Source organism: Pongo abelii, chromosome 6 (genome assembly GCF_028885655.2).
Source record: "Pongo abelii isolate AG06213 chromosome 6, NHGRI_mPonAbe1-v2.0_pri, whole genome shotgun sequence".
Classification (NCBI taxonomy): Eukaryota; Metazoa; Chordata; class Mammalia; order Primates; family Hominidae; genus Pongo; species Pongo abelii.
The window spans coordinates 148,403,048-148,418,378 of record NC_071991.2 but is presented as its reverse complement, the minus strand read 5'-3'; the positions used below and the strand labels follow the sequence as shown (position 1 = coordinate 148,418,378).

General features: G+C 61.0%; 1 protein-coding gene across 6 annotated transcripts in view; it reads left to right on the top strand.

Moving 5' to 3' along the window:
- Positions 1-12,815, top strand: part of KCNH2 (potassium voltage-gated channel subfamily H member 2) — a 33,441-nt gene extending 20,626 nt beyond the window's left edge. For 3 of the 6 annotated variants that reach the window (XM_024250417.2, XM_063726199.1, XM_054559972.2), the window contains 11 exons: positions 177-388; positions 4,909-5,337; positions 5,927-6,314; positions 6,643-6,842; positions 7,342-7,594; positions 8,703-8,896; positions 9,209-9,308; positions 9,884-10,156; positions 10,244-10,430; positions 10,699-10,876; positions 12,239-12,815. In XM_024250417.2, coding sequence (XP_024106185.1) covers positions 177-388; positions 4,909-5,337; positions 5,927-6,314; positions 6,643-6,842; positions 7,342-7,594; positions 8,703-8,896; positions 9,209-9,308; positions 9,884-10,156; positions 10,244-10,430; positions 10,699-10,876; positions 12,239-12,388 — 2,564 coding nt within the window. In that variant the 3' untranslated portion in view covers positions 12,389-12,815. Of the gene's footprint in view, positions 1-176; positions 389-1,945; positions 2,301-4,908; positions 5,338-5,926; positions 6,315-6,642; positions 6,843-7,341; positions 7,595-8,702; positions 8,897-9,208; positions 9,309-9,883; positions 10,157-10,243; positions 10,431-10,698; positions 10,877-12,238 lie in introns of those variants that run through there. The other 3 variants (XM_063726198.1, XM_024250418.3, XM_063726200.1) reach the window with 3 other exon arrangements.
- Positions 12,816-15,331: the final 2,516 nt, after the last annotated feature.

Sequence of the window (15,331 nt, the reverse complement as noted above, 5' to 3'; positions counted from 1 at the left end):
CTTAGAGTGGGACAAGGGTCTGACCTCCGTTGTTTCTTGTGACTCCCCTGGTCTCCTGAGCTGACCGCATGGACTCCTGACTGTGCAGGGCCTGGTCTGCACTCTCGCTCTGTGGGTGGCCTGCCTGGCCTGGGGCCCCGGGCCTGCTGGCCTGACCATGCTGCCTCTCCACCTAGGGGCCATGCATCCCCTGCGCAGCGGCTTGCTCAACTCCACCTCGGACTCCGACCTCGTGCGCTACCGCACCATTAGCAAGATTCCCCAAATCACCCTCAACTTTGTGGACCTCAAGGGCGACCCCTTCTTGGCTTCGCCCACCAGTGACCGTGAGATCATAGCACCCAAGATAAAGGAGCGAACCCACAATGTCACTGAGAAGGTCACCCAGGTAGGCGCCCAGCGGCTGGGCTCTCCTCTCACCTTGGAGGAGCTTGGAGAGGGGGTGGGAGTGGGCTGTGGTCCAGAACCGGGTGGAGGGGGCTAGCCAGTGAGGGCCTCTTGGAGAGAGGCAGACCTGAGGGTTGGGGTTGGCAATCTATTCCAGAGCTGGGATGGGGGGAGAGGGGACAGTCTGAGAAGTCCTGGAGAGGGGACTGGAGGGGTCTGGGGAAGGGCTGGGAATGGCAGATGCGGAGGTCGGGTGGATGGGGTGCATGCCTTCAGGGCACAGGGTGAGGACAGGGCAGTTGAGGCTGGGGACATGACAGGGCCAGTAGCAAGGGGGGAAGGCGGCCTGAGGGACATGAAAGGTCTGGCTGCAGGGTGTGTGAAGGGAGTACTAGGGGCCAAGCCAACTGGGAGGCTTCAAATGAGAAGGGGTCACAGAGGTCAAGGACAAGGAGGGTCCTGATTCTTCCAGGCCAAGGTGATGTGCCAGGCAGAGGGTGGGCCCCAGTCCTGTGGGGATGGCCAGGATGGCTTCGAGGGGCCCAACTATGTCCCCAAAGCATGGGAGAAGCAAGTTTTCTTCTCATAGGGAGGGGAGCAGATGGTGGTGGGTACAAAGATATGGAAGGGTCAGGTCTCTGAATCCTGGGCCAGAGAAGACCCCTCAGTCTTGGGGGCATTAGCCAGCCTGGTCTTCTGTCCCCTCCTGGGTTTGGGGTCCTCCTGGCAGCAAGAGGACCTGTGACCCCTCCATGGCTTCATCCACCCAACACCTTATCCTAGCCTTTGGGGGCTGGGGGTGGGTGGGTCAGGAGTGCAGATCCCTGCAGTGAGTGAGAAGCCTGGGATAATGTGGGGGACTCCTGTCCCAAGCTGTCCCCTCCTGCCCCTTCCACAGCAGCTGCCTGGGTTGGCTCATGTAAGGGAGCTGCCCTGCTACCTCGGCGGGCTTCTGGCCTTGCTCCCATCGCCTGGCTGTCTGGGTCTCCGCCAGGTCTCCAGCCCACTGGCCTTGACTCCAGAGCATTCCCGCTCACCCCAGGCCCTTATCTGGCCGCCTACCCCTCTCTTCCTCCTCCCTTGCTTCTCTCTTGGTTCCCACCTGAGCCCCTGGCATCTGCCCTGCTCCTGTGCCCGCTGCATGTGCCCGTGAGTTGCGGTGGGTTTGTGCATCTGTGCCTGTATGTGTCGGCAGGCGTGTGTGTTCCTGCCGGTCACCAGCAGTCTCTCCATCTCTGGGTGTCTCTGTCTGACTCTGGCTGGCTCAGCACTGGACTGGCTGGGCGGGGGTGTCAGGGAGACCATTAATCTGCGGTGACAGGCCCGGCTGCTGGCGGAGGGGGAGGGGCTCAGGCTGCGGGAGCGCCGCTGCAGGAGCCCGGGCGGTCTGCGGGGGAGGGGGCCGCTGGCTGGGCACCGGCGGGGCGGGGGAGCCTAGTGTGGCGGGGTGGGGGTGGGGACCTGGTAGAAGGAGGGGCCGGCTGGAGGAGCCGAGGTTCCGAGTGCGGCCGCTGCTGGGCTGGCGGGCGGGCAGGCAGAGCACGGCACCCTGGCAGCAGGGCCCACACCACGGGGCCATGGGCAGCTCGAGCCAGGCAGGCTGCAGCCCACGCTTACTGCCAGGGTGACCCCAGCCCCGGGGCCCAGCCCCAACCACCCTGGCTTCATGCCAGGGGCTGCTCTGGCTGCCAGTCGGCCAGCCTCGGGGGTGCAGCCTGGGCTGGGACTGCTGCTGGGGTGCAGGTGAGGCACTGGCCGGGCCCTCAGGCCCCAGGGCAGGCAGGCTGCAGGGAGCCAAGTCCTCCATGGCGGCCCCAGCTGGGAAGACGAACAGGACAGGGGCTCTGCGGCCCAGGGCCCAGAAAGGCCGGGTGAGGCGGGCCGTGCGCATCTCCAGCCTCGTGGCCCAGGAGGTAGGTGACACCCGGTCCTTCCTCTTCTTTCTGGGGCCGGGACACTGAGGCAGGTGGCTGGCCCGAGGGCTCTGACTCCAGGCTGGGGAGAGGGCTGCTGGGAAGTAGGAGGCTTTGGGAGCCATGGGGCCTGGCCCTGCTCACCCGCGCTTGGCTCCCGTTCTCATTCCCTCCCAGGCTGGGCTTACAGAGTTTCCCTTGCCGGGACCTCCCCAATCCTGTGGGTGCCATGGCCCACAGTCCTGGAGCTCAAAATGCAAAGTGGGGAGATGACAGGAATGAGATGGGTGCCCAGAGAGTTGGTGGGGAGGCAGAGTGGGACGAAGGAGCCCGTGGGCAGGACCAGGAGAAGCCGGCAGGCGGCAGCTGGGCCTGGCATGGAGGTGCTGGGGCTCCTTTGCACTGTGTGCTGGGGTTGGACCCTGTGGGCAAGGGAAGCTTGTGCTGTTTTTGGGGGTTGAGGAGGCTGGAATGTGTGGAAGCCACTGTGTGGGTGGTGAGGGCGCGCTGGGCTGAGGCACCTGGCTCATCTCTTCATGGGCAGCCGAGGTGTGGTGGCTGGGCCATGCACTACTCTGTTACCTCCTGGGAGCCATCCAGCAGCTCTCCTGTCAGAGCCTGGGGCAGGCTTGGGCCGACAGTGGAGGAGGAGTGGGAGGTGGCTCAGGGCTAAGTCTGGGAATCCCATCCCTGCCCCCACCACCCCACACCTGAGCAGTCTGCCTTGGCTCATACACTCTTTCCAGCTGGGGGACAGGTACAGATAGGTCTTCCCACCCACAGCTGAGGAGCCAGGGTTTAGCTTAAGCAAGCCAGCTTCAGTATTCTATAGGACAACAGGCTTGGGGGACAGACTTGGCCCAAGGCCATAGGTGAGCTGGTGGCTGCAGAGCTGGGACTGGCCCCTGTCAGGACGAGGTGTGCCCCATGCACGTGTGAGTTTGTATCCTGGGGCAGTGTTGCTCATGCTGTGTGCAGACTCAGGGGTAGGGTCACTGCTGTTAGGGGTGGTCCTGACACCTCCGCCCAGAGGCTTGACCTCTCAGGCACAGAGGAGAGCCCTATCCAGGGGCAGCTACCTTCTTCTGCCCCCTTATCAGCAGGGGCCTGGCCAGTGTTTTCTTTCTTTTTTTTTTTTTTCAGTCCCCACTTGATCACTGAAGGGCCACCCACCCGTGGGCATTTGCTCTCTGACTTAAGGAGCTGGGCACTTAGACAGCAGGCAGAGCAGAAATGGAGCCTGGGAGCCTGTCCGTGTGTTCCCTCCCTGCCCTAGGCCTCAGCTGCTCCCGCAGCCCATCTGGTACCGCTGGAGGCCCTGTGTCCACCCCAGGGTGGTCAAATCTTCAACTATGACCCGTCTTAACTTCTAGTTATTTCCTCTAAGGAGATGTTCTCCAAGCAGCGCCATCTATGAAGGTGTCTTGGGCAAGCCCAGCTTGAGTATGAAGGGGAGTCTTTGGGACTCATCAACTATGGCCTCCCCAACCTAAAAGCCTGAGGGTGTGGGGGCTTGGGAGTCGGTGCTTCTGGGAGCAGGGACAGCACCTCTGGAATTCATGGGGGCTGGGCAAGGCCTTGGGTTCAGCTGGCTGCCCAGGGATGGCAGGGAGAGCTTGGGGAGGGGGCTTTTGGGTTGAGCTGCATGTCTGAGAGAGGATTCTAGGGAGACCCAGAAGCTTCTGGGACAGTGTGGAGAAGCTGGCCGGAGCTCTTCTTAGTTTGCCTTGGGAGCAAGAGGGACCTGCCTGCTGTCACCGGGTCCGGATGGCCAGCCTGCCTCTGTCTGATGACTGTGGAGGAGGCAGAGTGTGAGTGTGAGCTGGTACAGGGGCTGTGTGTGTCACCGCTGAGCAGTCCCTGTGTGCACGTCTGTCTGTATAAGTTGGGTGCCATCTCCTCCCAGCTAGGCTATGTCTTCTTTGTCCCTTTGTAAGAGGGTGGGAGGATGAGGACCGTGGGCTGTCCCGGACCTGTGTGGAGAGGGGGCTGAGGGAGCGAGGTGTGCGAGTGGAGGGTGGGAGTGTCTTGGTCTTTCCCCATCCTGGTTGCCTGGTGTCCTCGGGCCTGTGGCATGAAGAGGGGCTGGTAGGAACTGCAGTGACCACCAGTCAATGGATTGGGGCTGTGGCTCCTGGGGCCACTCACTGCCCAGTTTGGGAGCTGTTGTCCTTGGAACCCTTTCTGGTCTGAGACTACGGCGTGTGTGGTTGGGTGTGTGGCCAGCGTCTCAGGGCAGTCACAGTGGCAGGTCTGCATCTGCATTGCCGGTGGGGAGCAGCACTGGGTGTTCCTGCCGAGTGGCCTGAATCCACGTCTGCCGGGAACTGTTGGAACTGTTTGGAGCCAGTCCTGTGCTGTGTGGCATTTTGGGAACCATGATGCCCAAACCTGGGGGTGGCTGTTTGCTGTGGTCGCTTGGCTGAGGGGTGGGCGTTCTGCACTTGATCTTAACCAAAAGGCCGAGAAGCGATGAGGGGTGGGCATTCTGATGGAAGCTTTTTTGGCCTCCTCCTCATTCTGCTTGGCCCCAGCAGAGACGTCATCGCTCCTGCCCCCGAGGTCCCATGGCCTGCTTCACCTACACCTCCGCCTTCCCCGGGTGCAGGTCCTGTCCCTGGGCGCCGACGTGCTGCCTGAGTACAAGCTGCAGGCACCACGAATCCACCGCTGGACCATCCTGCATTACAGCCCCTTCAAGGCCGTGTGGGACTGGCTCATCCTGCTGCTGGTCATCTACACGGCCGTCTTCACACCCTACTCGGCTGCCTTCCTGCTGAAGGAGACGGAAGAAGGCCCGCCTGCTACCGAGTGTGGCTACGCCTGCCAGCCGCTGGCTGTGGTGGACCTCATCGTGGACATCATGTTCATTGTGGACATCCTCATCAACTTCCGCACCACCTACGTCAATGCCAACGAGGAGGTGGTCAGCCACCCCGGCCGCATCGCCGTCCACTACTTCAAGGGTTGGTTCCTCATCGACATGGTGGCCGCCATCCCCTTCGACCTGCTCATCTTCGGCTCTGGCTCTGAGGAGGTGGGGTCAGCAAGGAGGCAGGTGGTGCAGGGAGAGGAGAGGTGGTGGGAGGTAGTGGTGGGAGGTAGTGGGGTGGAGGGGATGGCGAGGAGGACAGAGAAAAAGAGAGAGAGAAAGAGAGAAAGACAGTGGGAGAGAGACATGGTGGCAAGGCAGCTGCAGAGGCAAGGTGGATACCCCAGCAAACCTATGCTCCTTCTCTCCATACAAGCTCCTCGCAGGTTGCAGAGGGCCACACAGGACACCTTTTTTCTAATTTGTCCACCCCAAGGGGCCATTATATTGTAGCGTCACCAAAGTGCCCTAGAAGTTGGTGGGAGTGGGCAGGCACCCTAGGGTGATCACTGCACCTGTCAGTGCCCCTGTTTCCTCATCCACACTATGGGGGCTGCCTCTGTCCCAAAGCTAGCGCTAAGATTAATGAGACACCTGTGCTGGGCCCAGTGTGGGCTTCAACTCTTAGGAGGAGGATCTAGGAAGTCTTTGGGGATCTGACCTCTGATGCCCGCTCTGAGGGCCGCAACATCTCCCCTCCTCCCTTGCCCCCCTTGCCCCATCAATGGAACGTGCCCCTTTCCCTGTCCCCCAGCTGATCGGGCTGCTGAAGACTGCGCGGCTGCTGCGGCTGGTGCGCGTGGCGCGGAAGCTGGATCGCTACTCAGAGTACGGCGCGGCTGTGCTGTTCTTGCTCATGTGCACCTTTGCACTCATCGCGCACTGGCTGGCCTGCATCTGGTACGCCATCGGCAACATGGAGCAGCCGCACATGGACTCGCGCATCGGCTGGCTGCACAACCTGGGCGACCAGATAGGCAAGCCTTACAACAGCAGCGGCCTGGGCGGCCCCTCCATCAAGGACAAGTACGTGACGGCGCTCTACTTCACCTTCAGCAGCCTCACCAGCGTGGGCTTCGGCAATGTCTCTCCCAACACCAACTCAGAGAAGATCTTCTCCATCTGCGTCATGCTCATTGGCTGTGAGTGTGCCCAGGGGCGGGTGGCGGGGAGAGCCCACGGTGGAGGAACCCAAGTTGGAGGAAACTGAGGCTGCTAGCCCGGCCAGAGTGAGGCCCCTGGGACTTAGAGACTCCAGGGGCCACCATCGTGACATGGTTTGGGGGCTGGGTCACCAGGGCGGGGACTACTGAAGGGTGGGGTGTGCTGGAGCGCAGATGTACAAGGACGTCTCGTGGGCATGTCGACGCTGAGACTGAGACACTGACCTGGTGCGGGGCCTGAGCAGGGTCCCTGTGGGTGGGTGGGGTCCCTGCAGAGGCTGATGGCCCCACGTGCCCACGCCCCCAGCCCTCATGTACGCTAGCATCTTCGGCAACGTGTCGGCCATCATCCAGCGGCTGTACTCGGGCACAGCCCGCTACCACACACAGATGCTGCGGGTGCGGGAGTTCATCCGCTTCCACCAGATCCCCAATCCCCTGCGCCAGCGCCTCGAGGAGTACTTCCAGCACGCCTGGTCCTATACCAATGGCATCGACATGAACGCGGTGAGGCCACCAGAGCGTGGTCAGTGGGTGGCAGACTGGGAAGAGTGGGGTGGCAGAGGGGAGCCTCTTGGCACAGCAAACAAGTCTCAGGCGGTCACAGTCAGTAGTAAGGACCCTGGAGGCACGTTGCCCCTTTTTGCTCGTGAGGAAACGGAAGCCCTTGGAACCCCTTCCCTGGAGAGCTCCACTTTTGGGGTGGGAGGTATATGTCACATAGGCGATGGGGTTAAATCCTTATGACAGCCTAGGGCGGGAATGGTGTCTATGCCTTACAAATAAGAACATGGAGGTCTAGAGCCCAAGGGTGCTCAGCCAGGGGTGGTGAAGCTGGAGTGGGGTCCCAGGTCCTTCCCAAGACACTGGGCCCCCGATGCTTCCGAGATCTCCCAGGCCTGGAGGTTGAGATTTCTCTGACGTGGAGGGGTGGGATGGTGGAGTGGAGTGTGGGTTGGGGGGTCCCAAGGGAGGGTGTGCTGAGCTGCCCCCACCCCGCCCCCAGGTGCTGAAGGGCTTCCCTGAGTGCCTGCAGGCTGACATCTGCCTGCACCTGAACCGCTCACTGCTGCAGCACTGCAAACCCTTCCGCGGGGCCACCAAGGGCTGCCTTCGGGCCCTGGCCATGAAGTTCAAGACCACACATGCACCGCCAGGGGACACACTGGTGCATGCTGGGGACCTGCTCACCGCCCTGTACTTCATCTCCCGGGGCTCCATCGAGATCCTGCGGGGCGACGTCGTCGTGGCCATCCTGGGTATGGGGTGGGGGGCGGGCACTGGACTGGAAATGCCCTCTGCAGCCTCAAGAGGTGCGAGCCTTCTGAATATGCAGTCACTGGGGCTGTGGACCTGGGACTGCCTGCAGGGTCACTGGGCTCCTTTAATTCACCTAAACTCAGGCCCTCCAAGCGGGGCCATGGAGAGGAGCCCCACGTGGGGTGGGGCTGCTGAACTCTGGGGTTCCCACATTCTCCTTCCCTTCAGGATCCGCCACAAACAGATACTTTTTGCTTCGTTAAAGTAGGATCAAATCTAGATCCTCCAGCCTGGGCAGTAGAGGAAGAAATGCTAGCCTGGAAGCTCGGCATTTGGTTTCACTAAGGGCCATGTGGTTCCCTGCAGCCTCATGCCTGGCCCCTTGACATATCCAAAGCAAAGGGAGTCCTGCCCCCTCCCCCCACTTCCTTTGTACCTTGCCTGTGCACAGTGGGTGGGTTGGTGTGTCTGGACACTGAGGACTTCCTCCCCTCTGCCTGTTCTTCCCTCGGCCCTGTGTGCCTCAGGGCAGATATAGCAAACTCTTTCAACCATAGTTGATAGTAGGACATTTTAGATTTTGTTTCTCAGCTCTGTACAAACACAAATACACACCCCCACACAACTAAAATCAAAGTTTCACTACATAACACTGGGCCTTACTGCATGTGGTTCGTTCTAGCATTTCTGTTCTGTGCTGTGCTAAGCTATACTACTGTATGTTCTTTCAGTAAAAAAAAAAAAAAAATGCTGGTTTTGATTCACTACTGTGTTCTGATCTTTGGTTTGAAGAACATTGCTTATAAGGGTGCAGTGATTGGCTAAGAGGGTGTTTGGGACCTGGGGTTTGGGGTAGTCCTGCTGGCTGGGTCTCATTTGCTGGGAAACTCTGGGCTCCTGGCCCCTCTGGCACTGTCCTGCCTGCTGGGAGCTGAGGGAGGGTGGGCTGGCAGATTGCTTCCCTGGTTGTGTGGGTTGGGGGCCGGCTGGCAGGCGACCCAGCTGAGGGGACATGCTCTGCCCGGGGTGGGCATGCCGGGAGAAGGTGCCTGCTGCCTGGATGCCGCCCCCCGGGGCTGAGCTCCCTGTCCTCTCCATGGCCTCCAGGGAAGAATGACATCTTTGGGGAGCCTCTGAACCTGTATGCGAGGCCTGGCAAGTCGAACGGGGATGTGCGGGCCCTCACCTACTGTGACCTACACAAGATCCACCGGGACGACCTGCTGGAGGTGCTGGACATGTACCCTGAGTTCTCTGACCACTTCTGGTCCAGCCTGGAGATCACCTTCAACCTGCGAGATGTGAGTTGGCTGCCCTGAGCTGGACCCCATCCTCCTGCTTCCAGCTGTGTGGCTGCCCCTTTGCTGTGTGACATTGAATGTGATGCTTCTCTGTCTCAGTTTCCCTGTCTGTCAAATGGTATCATAGAGCAGGCTACAAAAGTCCCAAACTCAGTCTTTGGCTGGGGCAGAGTTACATTGGGGGCAGGGAAGGGTTTCCCCAGAGCTGGGGCACCCAGCCCTACTTTTTCTGTGTTAAGGAGGGAGCTTGGGGCCTGACCCTGGTGGGGCAGGAGAGCACCTAAAGGGCCCTGATACTGATTTTGGTTCCAGACCAACATGATCCCGGGCTCCCCCGGCAGTGCGGAGTTAGAGGGTGGCTTCAGTCGGCAACGCAAGCGCAAACTGTCCTTCCGCAGGCGCACGGACAAGGGTGAGGCGGGGGAGGGGAGGAAGGGGGAGGGCGGGGCCAAGGTGAGGCTGGGAGCCAGAAGGCGGGGTGGGCCGTTTCTGCTTTACCCAGGCCTCAGACCTTCCCATCCCTTCCTCCAGTGTGCCCACTCCACACCCCAGCTGTCCAGATGCTGCCCATCTTTCAGGGCCCCTGCAGCTGTCACCTCCTCCAGTAAGCCCTCTTCCACCCTGCAGGGCAAGCCTAGGCTTTTTGGACCTCACAGGGCTGGGGTCTCTGTGAGCACTGCCCTGAATTGATGAGGAGGAAAGAACATAGGACAAAGGAGGGCCAGGGAGCCAACGATGGGGCTGAGGCCCCGCAGTCCCAGAGATCCCCGAACCCCCGAAGCACCATTGCCGGTGCTTGGGAAGTCAGGGGGTCCTGGGAGTTCTTGGTTGGCTTGACAGTGGGTGCAAGATAGCAGAAGTGACTGGGGACAAACCAGGGCGTCCTGCCCAGTCCTCTCTCAGGCTCGCTCCTGTCCCCTCTTCCACCCTCGCCCCCTCCTCTCCGCTCTCCTCCCTTCTCTGAGGCCCATTCTCTGTTTCCCACAGACACGGAGCAGCCAGGGGAGGTGTCGGCCTTGGGGCCGGGCCGGGCGGGGGCAGGGCCGAGTAGCCGGGGCCGGCCGGGGGGGCCATGGGGGGAGAGCCCATCCAGTGGCCCCTCCAGCCCTGAGAGCAGTGAGGATGAGGGCCCAGGCCGCAGCTCCAGCCCCCTCCGCCTGGTGCCCTTCTCCAGCCCCAGGCCCCCCGGAGAGCCGCCGGGTGGGGAGCCCCTGATGGAGGACTGCGAGAAGAGCAGCGACACTTGCAACCCCCTGTCAGGTATCCTGGGCGGCGGGCGAGGGAGGACCGGGCGGGGCAGCGGTGGGGCGTCTACCCCGCTTACCCAGCTCTGCTCTCTGGCTGCAGGCGCCTTCTCGGGAGTGTCCAACATTTTCAGCTTCTGGGGGGACAGTCGGGGCCGCCAGTACCAGGAGCTCCCTCGATGCCCCGCCCCCACCCCCAGCCTCCTCAACATCCCCCTCTCCAGCCCGGGTCGGCGGCCCCGGGGCGACGTGGAGAGCAGGCTGGATGCCCTCCAGCGCCAGCTCAACAGGTGAGGGAGTGCAGGTGGGGTGGGGGGGCACGCTCTGGAGTCTGGTCCAGGTCCTGGCGGTGTTGTCGGGTAGAGGGAGAGGGCCTGTCTGTGTGTGCAGCAGCTGGATCCACTTCTTCCATTCCGAGCCGAGCTGGGGGCTGCCACACCTCTAGCGCAGAGGGCCTGGGGTTGACCGGCTGCCCCTCCCCCCTCCCCTTCCCCACTCCCGGCGGAGGCTGTCACTGGTGTCCCCACTTCCCTGAGCATCCCCCGCTTCCTGCCCCAGGCTGGAGACCCGGCTGAGTGCAGACATGGCCACCGTCCTGCAGCTGCTACAGAGGCAGATGACGCTGGTCCCGCCCGCCTACAGTGCTGTGACCACCCCGGGGCCTGGCCCCACTTCCACATCCCCACTGTTGCCCGTCAGCCCCCTCCCCACCCTCACCTTGGACTCGCTTTCTCAGGTAAGCTCCAGCCCTGCTTCCTCGATGTACCCCTACCCGCTTGTTCCCCGATTCCAGCCCAAACCTGCTTTGCTGCCTTTCTGCTGGGCTCTGTGGCCCAGCCTCCCTGAACCTTGCTCCTGCCCTCCTCCCACCCCTGTCCTCCTGGAGGAAGGCTGCTTCAGGAGCTGCAGGCTCAGGGTAGGGCAGGAGAGTCCCCCGTCCAAAGCCCCTAGACAGCTGGGTGCAGGGAATCTGTAGGCTAAGTGGCCTGCAGCTTCACTCCCCTAGTGTCCACAGCCTCCACCGCCAGGCCCCCGAGCATCACCTGCAGAGCCAGCTCCAACTGTGGCGCCTGTGTCACGGCCACGGGTGGTCTCCAAGGAGAACTGACTGAGCCCGAGACCTGGCGGTGGAGGCTGCATACCAGAGTGTCTAGGGACAGGGTCCCGGGTCCCTTCCGTGAGCGACACTCCTGGTCTCACTGTCCTGCCCATCCTTGCCCTTGGCACTGGCTGTCACAGGGTCATCTTGAGGGCGCTTGGCATTTCCCAGGGTGCAGAGGCCAAGCCTCCAGGGGAGGACTTCCTGGGCCTGCTTTACCCCCTCTGCTAGAGATGGGCCTTAGTTGCCCCTTGTCCTCTCCTGGGTGGACCTGCATATTCCTGGCCTCTGCAGGATGGCGGTGTCTGTGCCAACCTCTGCGTCCATGATGGGGACTCCTCTGGCTCCCAGAGGCGGCCTGGGATCTGCTCCCTCCCCACTTCCCTTGGCATCCGCTCCCCCCTCCCATATGCTGCCTGCTCCTGTTTGCAGACACCAGGGCCCACGTCAGCAAATGTGCCAGTCTCCCTTCGCAGCCGCCCCCGCAGAGCTCTCACCAGCAGACGCTCAGTACCCACAAACCCCTCCCGCCTGCCCCGGCCCTCTCCCTGGCCTTCAGATGCCTGGCCGCCAGCCTGCCTCTGTTTCTACGTCCCTGAGTTCTTTCTGGATTGCGGGAAGGAATCTTGTCTCTTTTTCTGTCCCAGCTTCTGTCCCAACACAGAGACTGCTTGTTCCAGGTTGGGTTGGGCTCAGCGGCCACATTCCCTTGGGAAGAGACAGGGGCCTAGGGTTTTCCCTGCTCCCAGCTCTCTTGTTTGGCTCCTGCTCTCGGAGAGTGCCTTTCTCTACTTCCCACCTTGGTGCCTCCCCTTGGTGGCCCCTGTCTTGCTCTTGCTGACTTGGCTCTTGTCCCCTCCAGCTTCTCTGCCCACCTGACTCTCCTCTCGGCCCTCCTGTCCTCCCATCCATCCTCTGTCCCCGGGTTCTCCTGCCCCTTTCCCTCCCCTTCCTCCTCCTCCGGCGTCTCCGCCTGCCCATGCTCTGTGTGTATTGCAGGTTTCCCAGTTCATGGCGTGTGAGGAGCTGCCCCCGGGGGCCCCAGAGCTTCCCCAAGATGGCCCCATGCGACGCCTCTCCCTACCGGGCCAGCTGGGGGCCCTCACCTCCCAGCCCCTGCACAGACACGGCTCGGACCCGGGCAGTTAGTGGGGCTGCCCAGTGTGGACACGTGGCTCACCCAGGGATCAAGGCGCTTCTGGGCCGCTCCCCTTGGAGGCCCTGCTCAGGAGGCCCTGACCGTGGAAGGGGAGAGGAACTCGAAAGCACAGCTCCTCCCCCAGCCCTTGGGACCATCTTCTCCTGCAGTCCCCTGGGCCCTAGTGAGAGGGGCAGGGGCAGGGCCGGCAGTAGGTGGGGCCTGTGGTCCCCCCACTGCCCTGAGGGCATTAGCTGGTCTAACTGCCCGGAGGCACCCGGCCCTGGGCCTTAGGCACCTCAAGGACTTTTCTGCTATTTACTGCTCTTATTGTTAAGGATAATAATTAAGGATCATATGAATAATTAATGAAGATGCTGATGACTATGAATAATAAATAATTATCCTGAGGAGACTCCAGTGGTGCTGGGAGGGTGTAACTGTTACTTGCTGTGTCCTGTGTTCACGTCTGCACATGCGCAGGTGTGCCTGCGCAGGAATCTGGGTCTGTCTGCATGCCCAGGCCCACAGGGCTGCCCCTATATTCAGTTCTGGGGGTGCTCCCTGGGGGCTGACACAGGTCATCTCCAGGGAGACAGAATCTTGTCTCTATAGGGCCCTAGATTCAAGATAACAAAAAACCCCCTGAACCACATGCATTTAGAGGCAGTCCTGATGGAACACTGACCTGGCATCTAGCCCCTGAGGGCCATGTGCCTCTGCTGGGTGGGGCACCCTGGCTCCCACAGCTTGGCTTCACACTGACTGTGGAAGCAGCCCTGCACTTGTCTCCCTCATGCAGTTCCTGAGCCCGCATTGATCCTAACCTGAAATTGGTCTGAGTCCTGGCCCCTACTGCCACCCACAACTTAGACTTATCTTGTCCAATACAATTGGGCCCTGGACACACTGGTGACCCCAGCCCTGACCAGAGCTCACGTGGTGTCTGGCTGCAGATGGATGTCACTTGTATCACCTTGGTCCCCTGTGATCCTGGATCTCAAGAGGAGCTTCCTGAAGAGGGTACAACCTTCAGGGTGACTCATTCCCATGACCGGGGAGCAAGGCAAGGCAGACATCTTGGGGACAGTGAAGGGTGTGTGTGTGTGTGCCTGGGTGTGTGTACATGTGTGTGCATGTGCTGCTGGGCTTGTGAGGACATGCAGCCCCCGGAGGAATGCAGTGCAATGACCGCGGCTGGTGTGGAGAGCCAATGGGCGGCGGGCAGGCTGTGCCCAGCTGGGCCGGTTTGCAGGCAGGGAGCTGCCAAAGGCCTCCAGAGACCTCAGAGCAGCTTCTCACTGAGTCTTTGAAACCTCTGACCCTTGGAGGTGGGTTTGTTGACTGTTTTATTTCATTTATTTTTTGAGATGGAGTCTCGCTCTGTCACCCAGGCTGGAGTGCAGTGGCACAATCTCAGCTCACTGCAAGCTCCGCCTCCCGGGTTCACGCCATTCTCCTGCCTCAGCCTCCCGAGTAGCTGGGACTACAGGCGCACGCCACCACGCTCAGCTAATTTTTTGTATTTTTAGTAGAGACGGGGTTTCACTGTGTTAGCCAGGATGGTCTCGATCTCCTGACCTCGTGATCCGCCCGCCTCGGCCTCCCAAAGTGCTGGGATTACAGGCGTGAGCCACCGCGCCCAGCTGTTGACTGTTTTAAAGACAACTGTGCTGTTCTCACTGCCCATGCCTGGGTGGGGCGGGTGTTGGTCTCTGAGCAGCCTGGAAGGTTCCCTGTGCCCAGAGCAAGGAGGAGAGAAGGAAGGGATCTCCCCCTTTCCAGGGCCTGGGAGACACAGGGAGAAGGAAGAGATCCACAGGTGAGAGGGGGAGAGGGGTGACAGAGAGGCATGCCAGGCAGAAAAGACAGGTTTGTGCATCAGGATCTGTCCCACACATGTACACACATGCACATCAGGATCTGTCCCACACATGTACACACATGCACATCAGGATCTGTCCCACACATGTACACACATGCGCATCAGGATCTGTCCTACACATGTACACACATGCACATCAGGATCTGTCCCGCACATGTACACACATGCACATGTGAGTGTGAGCTTGCTTCCGCTCATGGTTTGAAAGTTTAACACAGGCCTTCCTGGTTGGTTGATGTGACTGTCACTGCAGGTGGGGGCGTAGCTGGGGTGGCCTAGATTTGGTGTCAGTGGGGCGTGGCTCTGCTTATGGACTCTGGAGCCCAGGGCAGGAGACAGACCCAGGCAGTGGCTTATGGGGAGCGGTGAAGGTACACACGAAACTCAATGCTCTTCACATGCTGGGCTGTGAGCTGAGCCAAGTCCCCGCTCCCTGGTGCTGTCTCATCCTTGTCATGGTCTGCCCTTGTCCTTAGAGTGCCTTCATCCTGGGAGTCTGCCTGATGCCAACCACTCCGTGTCCAGCAGCTGGGCTGGGTGTTGGTGGGCACAGAGAGGAGAGGAAGAAAGGGCCTTTGCCCCCCTCCTGGCTTTGTAGCAGAGGTGCCACCGGTTATTTCTTTGCGGCACCATGCCAGCACCACGGTTAGCTATCTTCCCCTAGGCGAGGGCCCTGCCTGGGTGGTGGAGGTCTGGTGTGGATTTTGGTGCTCCTGAGGAGTGGATGCGTGTGTGTGAGTGTGCATGTGTCTGTGCTCAGGATGGGGTCTGGGCCCAGCAGAAGGCAACCTGTCTATGCTGGTCCTCGATAGAAATACACGGGTGTCCCGGAGTCAGTTCAGTCTGGATGGGCCAGGCTGCCCAGATGCCCCTTGCCAAGTCCCTTCCAGGACTCCCCTGCCAAGGCTGGAGAGTGGGTGAGGGGCAGTCACAGTGGCTGCGTTTGCCAGGTGGTCCCTGGGTCCGGTCTGCAGCTGGGTGCTCTGCCCTTGTGTCCTGAATCCCTACCCTGGCAGAGGGCATGTTAGCATCCTCATGAGGACAGTCAGTTTCTGGCTGGTCCGGTGAC